General features: G+C 41.4%; 1 protein-coding gene and 1 long non-coding RNA gene across 2 annotated transcripts in view; both read right to left on the bottom strand.

The window, feature by feature from the left end:
* LOC127614978 (uncharacterized) overlaps positions 1–5,635 on the bottom strand; it is a 289,388-nt gene extending 283,753 nt beyond the window's left edge. The window contains exon 1 of the long non-coding RNA XR_007966769.1: positions 5,578–5,635. This is a non-coding gene — a long non-coding RNA (uncharacterized LOC127614978). The remainder of the gene's footprint in view (positions 1–5,577) is intronic.
* lgals8a (galectin 8a) lies at positions 387–4,834 on the bottom strand. The gene is made up of 8 exons (XM_052086462.1): positions 4,645–4,834; positions 4,380–4,468; positions 3,114–3,324; positions 2,916–3,035; positions 2,815–2,841; positions 1,748–1,836; positions 1,495–1,660; positions 387–1,416 (listed from the first exon to the last, which is right to left on the bottom strand). The coding sequence occupies exons 1-8, from the start codon at positions 4,681–4,683 to the stop codon at positions 1,267–1,269; spliced, it is 891 nt and encodes a 296-aa protein (XP_051942422.1). The 5' UTR covers positions 4,684–4,834; the 3' UTR covers positions 387–1,266.
* Positions 5,636–9,515: the final 3,880 nt, after the last annotated feature.

Below are 9,515 nucleotides of genomic sequence, written 5' to 3'. Positions count from 1 at the left end.
TTGACCCGTGTGTGTTTTTCTTCGGGCACTCCGGTTTCCTCCCACATTCCAAACACATGCATGGCAGGTTAATGGAACACTCTAAATTGTCTCTTGATGTGAGTGTCAATGGTTGTCTTTGTGCCCTGTGATTGGCTGGCAGTGCAAGGTGTACGACGTCGACCGCCCAAAGTAAACTGGCATAGACTCCAGCACGTGAGGATAAAGCGGTTCAGATTATCGATGGGCATAGACAACCATTGCCAAAATCAGCATGTCCCAAGTCCATAAAAAGTTCACGCAGTTTAGGTAAGAAAACACGAAATGTTCAAGTCTTTGCAAAAGTGAAACACATTTTTGGTCATTACTTTCCACAAAGGCGATAGTGACTCAAAGTGCAGGCAGGGTGAAGAACATTGTTCCCTTTATTGATTCAAGTATTAAAATCGGCTCAGTATGATTGTTCTTAACCACTGCAAATTTACAAAAGTGAACATACTGTTAAATGAACACCCCTTGGAAATGGTCAATTACACTCAGCCATATTTTTCTAAAGCATCGGACGGTTAATCCAGAAAAGGCTTGTGCGTTTCTTTTCCTAATAATGACTGAAGAATAATGGCGGTTCACAAAGGGCTTTAATTATCCTGCAGTGACGTCACTTTACCGATGATGCTCCAGTACATGCTGAAGAAAATGAGCGACAAGATCACTGTATTTACCTGCTTTGTTTTGTTTTTTTTGTCAAGTCACTGCGCAGGGATTTCGAGACACAAATTCCGTCAGCTATACTTTACGTTCCGACACCGTCACAAAAAATGTATAGATGGTTTTCCTGTTTCCTTTCTTTGAATCAAAATCATCACCTTAAATTTTTGGTACGACTTCTGAGTTTCCACCATGCTTTGCGAACACTTTAAAATACTGCTGACAATGTTTTCTCCACGATTTAACTGTAAAGGCAGAGCTTTAGGTAACACTTTAAGAATCTTAAGTGGCAAGTCAAGTCAACACATGGCAAGTCAAAACAACACACTATTTATAGACTAGTAATTACATGAGAAAGGAAGGCGTAATCCAAAATAAACTGACGTGCTTCACGCATGGCTTGCTTTTGTTACATTCTTGTGACATGAGGCTCAAAAGAAGCAAACCAATGTCACACGTGACACAATAAAAGATTGAAATAACACAAGCTCGAAAATAAAATGAGAAAAAGAAATTTGAAAGAGAAGGGGGAGACAAAAACCCCCACGACGAAACCCCCAAGGAACGTAGCGGTCCGGATCACCACAGTTTGACATCCATGAGCTCCAGGTCTCCCATTATCTCCAGCAGGTCGATAGTGCTCAGGTCCTGAACCCGATGTTTGAACTCAAACAAGTGCAAGCCGTTCACTGCCAGCTTGAACTGATGCGCCTGGCAGAGTAGGAGAATCTGGTAGGAAAGTACACACTCCTCAACCACAAATCCCTTTGTTTTAAAAGAAATTTAAAAAAAAAAGATGTTTTTTACCTCAAAATACTCTCCAGGGGAAAAAGGGAAAAATACTAACTCCCGCTCCTCCTGGCCCCAGGATTCATTCAGGTACGAGTTCCTGATGAACGTGCTGGATTTCATGCGAGGGTTGAGGTGAAGAGCGATGCTCTCCGTTGTGCTGTTGCACAGGTTCACCGTAACGCTGCGAGAGCATTTGGGAGCAGAAGCTAAGATTTTGACAGGAAACTTTTGCGTTCTCTGACCAACACCGATATCATGCAGTGGTTACCTGTGTGGATACATGCTGATCTGTCCTTTGATGGTTATGTGCTGCCCAGGGCTCAGGCCTTTTAGGATACTGCCTTTGTAGGGGAGGCTCTAAAAGGGCAACCCCGCAAAAGTCTTGATCATCATGCGTTACATTGACAAAGTATTGTGGGAAACCTGGCCATTACACAAAAGAACAGATGAGGAGGCTGGGGGGGTGAACCCTCCTCTGGGAACGCTTTCTTTTTGTCCTTTTATCCGGGGGATGAAGGAGATAATTGCCAAAGTAAGATGGGGGGGGGGGAATAGGAAGATATATTTTTGGCAGGAATTCATATTACAAAAACCGAGACCAAGAATAAGCTTGAACTGACATCTAAAATCCATATACTCGAAAATATGGGTGCATATGGATACTGCTTCACGACGACTGTTTGGAAACTGAGCGTTGTTCAAAGTTTTTCTTTTTAGTTTAAAATGACTTATCATAACTAGATCCCAGAGTCGCATTGCGCATTATTTGCACCTTTTGGTGCTGTAAATCCTTGTTGGCGCATAAGGAAGCCACACGCAGTACTAAACTAGGTTACATCGCACTCATTTGTTGCCACGATGACGACTCTTCCATTTCTTTTACTTTTTTTGGCGGTCGGCAGGTACATTTGGTGCATTATTTTAGCATGCTGTAAAGACAGTGGCCATCAGCCATAATGAATAACTTCTACTTCTTCTTCATCCAATTGTTGTTCTATTTCTTTGTTGTAAAGAAGGTGGTAGTAACACATAAACTCACCACATTTAATGAACAATGATTTTAGGTGCCAGTCCAAGCTCTAATTTTAATACGTACAAGTGGCACCTGAGTTTTAAGTCACGGGACCAGCCAAACTATGGGGGGGGGGGGGGAAGTGTAACTTAAAGTCCAGAAAAACTCTAGAGTGTCATAATCGTTTGTACAATGAATATCTTTCCTTTTGGAATAGTGCAACCCTGTCAACTGTTCAGACTTTTTTGCAATTCTGAGCTTCACCTTTCATTAACGATCAGGCAGAATGTTGATAGGTCTGTGGCACAGAGGAAGAAACTCACCAAGTCACCAGTCTCTGAGTGTACTCCCTAAGAGTGACAAAGAGCAACTTTAATCATAGCCAAGGCAAATTGAAACCATGCAAGGGCAGGAACCAACTCACAGAGTTTGGGATGTAGCCTATAGCCTGCACTTGGACCTTCCCAGATACAGAACATGTGTTGATCCTATTTAGTGGGATTCTATGTTTGTATTCCAGGAGGTGAGCTCCGTTTACGGCTACCTGTTGATTTATTTAAAAAATAAAATAAAATATGTCAAAGAATAGAAATTTGTTGTTCTCAGTTCAGGCATCTCTGACCTTGAAGGCGTCCTCGCGCACCAGGATGATGGTCTCGAATGGGGCCCCGCGTTTATAAGGCAGTTGCTGCATCATCTCCTCTTGGCCCCAGATCTCCTGCAGCAAAGAGTTGCATCGCACGAAGGGCGAGCCCTCGAAACAAGGGCAGAAGTGCAGGGCCACGTCAGAAGGCGGCCTGGTACTGCCGCCGCAGGAAAGGTCAATCTGAAACCTCAAGAGAATAAGCACGCCAAGACGTTACACATCTACAGAAAACCCTTTCTCCGGGAAATATATACAGAAATCCACTACATATCTGCTCTTCAATATTCTAGTCAGTGGGCAGCCCGGTAGTCCAGTGGTTAGCACGTCGGCTTCACAGTGCAGAGGTACTGGGTTCGATTCCAGCTCCGGCCTTCCTCCCACATTCCAAAAACATGCGTAGCAGGCTGATTGAACACTCTAAATTGTCCCTAGGTGTGAGTGTGAGTGCGAATCGTTGTTTGTTTCTGTGTGTCCTGCTGGCAACCGATTCAGGGTGTCCCCCGCCTACTGCCCGAAGACAGCTGGGATAGGCTCCAGTACCCTCGCGACCCTAGTGAGGATCAAGCGGCTCGGAAGATGAATGAATGAATATTCTAGTCGGTGTTGGTACGACACCTTCAAGCTTTAGCTAGAAAATAGGAAAAGAAAAAATATCAAAAAGCCTACTAAATATTACTAAACCTCATTTGAGGTTAAACTTTAAATCGCGGCAATTGTATGCTTGAATCCCATTTAACATCAAATTGAATCTCATTTTGTTAGTTCTGAATTGAGGCAAAAGGATTGTCGAATTGCAAATCTAATTGTAATTTTTTTTTACTAATCTAATTCTATTTTTTTTTACTATCCATTATCCCCACCAATTATTTATTTTATTTTGTTTAAGAACGGGAGTTGTGGTTTAGAGACACGTCATATTGTCAGCCGTTTAATTGTTTGAGTCTTCCATGCAGCGAAAACTTATCGTGATTCAAACCACAACCATGATACCAGACATCGGAACACTCACGGTTTATCTTGATCGTTGGTCAGAAATTAATGGACTACAAATACTGTGGCTTTGTTCTCTTTTTGTGCCAGCGGCAAATAGTGACAGGCTGAACATTTTGATGCTCGCCCACTAGAGGGCACACGATACATAATTCACTTGCCTTGTGTCTTGGCGAGTTAAGGTTGGGGAACCGGGAATGACATTTAGTGCATGTGCATTTAAATGCTGCAACTATGTTAGTCACAGCTCACCTGTCAGCATTTGAAGGGACAGTGCCCTGGATGATGATGATCTCTCCGGGGTGCAGGCCTCCAGGTATTGATCCTGTGTATGGGATCACCTGAGGTGGAGAGGTGAGACCACTTACACAGTATTGGGGAAATAACGAGACTCACATTGGGTTATTAGCGACAAATTCTAGTACCGCGAATCTTTCAAGCAGAGATTGACCACTTAATATATGATTGTCGCCACCGGGACGTAATATTGTAATAGCGATGGCAATACGCCTCTCACCGGTTTCAGGACACTAAGCTTCGCGTTTGCCACCGACATCGAGCTTCCTGCGTCGGTCCACAAACAATTTGTTCGAGACAAAGCAATCGAGGGAGCGAGTTATCCGATTAAATATGACCTTTTATCTCATTCAGCGTTAAATTGGGGCGAACGCAAGTGGACGCCGTGCGAACCTCCGATGGCACGCATGCGCACAATTGACACGTGACTACAAGGTCCTGTTAAAGACAACAGTGGTCAACTGTAACAGCGATCAACCTTCAAGTAAATCCCTCCTGGTTCAAATGCCATCCGCAGCACAGGATTTGAAAGTCACATTTATCTCAACTGTTGAATTAATGCATGCATTCGAAAGGAAGTAAAAGGGTGACGGCCCACACTTTCACTTTTTGTGTTGCAAAAAAAAAACAAAAAACAATTGATTCTTGTGAAACGAAACGTAGTTTCGATTCTTGTGAAACGAAAGCTAGTAATAACTCTTCTTTTGTCCCTCCAAGCCAATAACATGTTTCTGACCAATTAGACCACTTCTCAGTCGTTTTCGATGTTATATCTGTCCTCACACACCCCTCCCTCGTCATTTCAACACAGTCCGCTATCTGAGGACAAGCTACCAAGTTGTTTAACTGAGTGAAACGACACGGACGAAATGGCTCTTCGTAAGTAATAGTTACTCTTTAGTCGATATTGAGGATTAATCCGCGTCGTCTTGCAAACGTGGACGTTGTACCGTAGTGAGACTCACTGGTCAGCGGCCAAATGTGATTTTTAGTCGTAAAAAACTAAAACATTTCATGACGCTAAAGTTACTACACATCATATCCTCGGTATTGAATGTTAAACGGTGGCGACATTTGATTTTATTGACGTTCAAAACAAAACCACTTCGTGGTATAGTTTAATTTAAACTGCGCCATGTTTGTCCACCGTTACTTGCTTCTGACCATTCATTGTATTTTTTTCCACTCTCACAGTCACGAAACGGTAATTTAACATTAAATAATTGTGTGATTACAGAAATTTTATGTTTTTAACCAATCAGCAGGTCGTGGTTGAAATGGTTCCATCTGTGCTACTTGACGCCTGGTGCTTCCACTGGCACTGTTTTGGTTTCAATCTGAATTTCCGAACGGCCAATTTGAGTTTCGTACGGATTATCCGAACGGGTGGAGTGAACCAGTGGGCGCTCCGAGCCCATTTCGAAATCGGCAGACAGGGCAAATGAGTATTTTTGTCTCAAAGTGCATTTTCTTTTCAAATGAAATTTGCCCTCTTTTGTGTTTCAGTTTCAGCACTGGCTGTTGTTGCGGGTGCAGGCGGTAAGCATAATAACAAGCACAAGTGTTAAATGCTCTTTCATTCAGAAGGTAAAATTAAGCTGTGAATCAGGGTCGCTTCAAGACAGTTTTACTTTGGCTAGTGAGTGAGTGGCAGGTGGTTCAGTTGGGTGGGCAGAGCTTATGAATCCCTTATACACACACTAATACACACAATTCTAATTTGGTTTCATTTTCTGCATTCCCGGCAGGTCTTTTGGGGTTCAGGGGTCACTCCTTAAGACGTTCTATAACTCGGTGGTGGCCTCGGCCATCCATTATGGCATTGTCTGCTGGTCAGGCAGCATCTCGGCCCGGGACAGAAAGAGACTGGAGCGACTGGTCAGGAAGGCCAGTTCTGTCCTGGGTTGCTCCCTTGACACTCTGGAGGAGGTGGGCAACAGAAGGATGCTAACTAAGCTAAAAGCTATGATGGCCAGTCCCTCCCACCCCCTCCAGCCGAATTTATTGGGACGAATAAAGGTTATCTTATCTTATCCATGTCACATGAATAAGAATATTAACCCAGTCTGTACAGACTATGTAATAACAATTCTCAACAAGGACTGCCACAGATGATTATTTTGCTAGTCGACTCGTCAACAATAGCAGTTGCAATTACTTGACTAATAAATTGTAAATTGCACCAGCAAGCAGCGTTTCTTACATAACCATCATTATCTTGCAGCCTGAATTTTTTATACAAACTAAAAAAAAAGATTTCGATGAAAATACGTTCAACAAACTCGGTGTTAGTGTTTATATGTGTTTGACTGTCATTCTCGGTGTTGTCTTGCTTTTGTCCAGGAGGAATTCTCCTTTTTGCACCAATTGCGATTGCCTCCATTAGCTACCCAGCTGCAGTGGGGATCACAGCTCTCGTCAATACTGGAGTTGCAACTGGAGGTGCAACTGGAGTTGCAACTGGCACTGCAGCAGCAGCAGCAGGTATACAGTACATACATACATACATACATGTTGAGTTACTACTCGATGTGCCAAAGTCCTGCAGCTTATGCGGCCAAACCAAGACAGCCGCCTTTGCCACTATTGATCTGGTTATTGAAGTTCGAATGAACTGCCTTCATAAAAAATAAATTGAGTTCTTGTGCTTTGTGACTGTTCAGACTACAAAAGAGCCATCCAGTTTCAATCTTAATGGGTTTAAAATCGAATTTTAGCTAGCAGTCTCAACAAAGCCTTTGTGATCGGCAATCAAAGGCATTGATGGATCGATGCTGATCACGTACATTTTCACGGAAATCGTTTTCACCATATGTGGCCAATTGATCTGAGCGCCATTATTTTTTAATGATCTTTTTTTAAACAAACCAGGCTTACTCAACTGTGCCATTTTAGTCGGCAAAATCGCTACTGTGGTTCTGCCGTCACGTGGGTTATTCATGACGTGAAATGCGTTATTTTCTATGTGTATATATAATGTTCTTATACCGATGCAAAAAAAAATTGTGTTTGACTAGCTCTAAATTCTAAAGTGTGACCTCTTGTTTCAGGTTCAGCTGGTGCCCTTACTGCCTTACGTGCCGCTTTGGCGTTCGCTGTTATCCTCTGAGTCCTCAAAACTTAAAACTGGGCCACAGCTTTGAAGGTGGTGATGACACAACCTCTTACTCTCTGGAAAATATATGAAACAACTCCTGAAAATTGTGGAAAACGAATTGACAAAATTAAAAAACTGGTTCGACAAAAACAAATGATCTTTAAATTTAACAAAAACTAAGCCAGTTGTTTTTGGCACAAGACCAATTAAAGACCAAATTAAAATAAAGATAAATTCAATTGAAATGGAACGAGTCTATGAATATAAGTTTCTTGGACTAGTAATAGATACCAAACTATCCTGGAAGCCACACATAGATAACATAAAAAGAAAAGTATCCAAAACTATCGGGATACTCCACAAAACGAAGGATGTGTTGAATAAGAGCTCCTTGTGTACATTATATTATTCATTATTACTCCCATATCTGACCTACTGTGTAGAAATATGGGGAAAAGCCTGTAAAACGAACACACTCCCTGTTTTAAAATTACCAAAAAAAGCAATCCGAATAATCAACAGGTCGAAATATATAGAACCCACAAATCCAATATTCATCAAATTAAACACAATGAAATTCTACAACCTGGTTGACTACAAAATGACTCAATTAATGTGTAAAGCACATAACAACCTCCTTTGCCAAAATATCCAGCAGCTTTTTGAAATTAGAGAGAGCTGTTATCATCTTAGGGGCACTAATCAATACAAAAAATCCAGAACAAGAACAAACATCAAGCAAAGGTGTGTATCAGTAATTGGTGTCAACCTATGGAATAAGCTTGAAACGGATCTGAAAATGAGCAAATCGTTGGAGGAGTTCAAAAACAAATTCAAAAGATTAGTACAAAAAAACTACATGAATCTGAATTAAAATAGATACATTTGATATAAAATATAGTAATATAACTGTTTGTTCTTGTTTTGGATTTTGATCAACTTAACAATTGTATTCAAGGAATGCTAATTATAATGAATATCAGAAAATTGAAATAAAAAAGAAGAAAGAATAACCAAAAGGTGTAGAAATAGAATAGTATAGTATACACAAGGGTAAAAATATTGAATGATATGTAGTTTTTCATTTCTTTGTTTTGAAAAATGAACAATTCAGTTCAGTTTGTTTGACCTTTGTCAACCTGTTACTGTGTGTGCTATATGCTCAATAAAACAAAGGATTTGTTGCAAACTCTGCGCCATATGTTGTGCACACTGAAATGTATGATGGATTTATGTTGATGTCAAGGAAATGTTGCAGATTGTATTTCAGTTTTGGTCAATAAATGGCTCCCCTACTTTGTGAGCAGGACTTTGTTTTGGGTAGGTTGCAGTACACTGACACAAGGCTCTGAGAACATTAACACATCTGATGTTTCGAAATGGAGCTGAGAAACTGCATGTGTGTGCATGTAGCCTTGACAGACAACATTTTTGCTCACGGCACACAGACTCTGAAATGCAGCTACTGCAAACCAATTCTCTTCGCTCGAGTGGCAGTGTTTCTGAAGGTCTCTCTCAAGTCATAGCTTGGCTCGCAACACATAGCCTGTTCTGGCCCCCCAAACAGTCACAATTTTTAATACATAAAAAAACAGAAAGCAGGTTCAGCCCTTCCTGTGTGGACTTTGCATGTTCTGCCTGTGCCCACATTCCAAAAACGTGCACGGCAGGTTAACGGTACACTCGAAATTGTCCCTCCGTGTTATTGTAAGCGTGAATGGTTGTTTGTCTTCATGTGCCCTGCGATTGGCTGGCAACTAGTTTGGGGTGTACCCCGCTACTACATGAAATAATATGGCGGACCCGATCTGGCCCAGCCTCGAATTTGACACTGTGTACAGACCCAATATCAATGAAATTGGGACACTGTGCTCAACAAATAAAAACAGTATAATGATTTGGAAATCATGTTCGTCCTTATTGTCATTGTATTCTGTTTTTATTTCTGTTTAACTCAATGGCCCAAATTAAATTTGGAATTAGGTTTGTTTTAT

The sequence above is a fragment of the Hippocampus zosterae genome, chromosome 14 (genome assembly GCF_025434085.1).
Source record: "Hippocampus zosterae strain Florida chromosome 14, ASM2543408v3, whole genome shotgun sequence".
Classification (NCBI taxonomy): Eukaryota; Metazoa; Chordata; class Actinopteri; order Syngnathiformes; family Syngnathidae; genus Hippocampus; species Hippocampus zosterae.
Note: the sequence above shows the minus strand (reverse complement) of the source record. Positions and strands in the feature narration are given on the sequence as shown.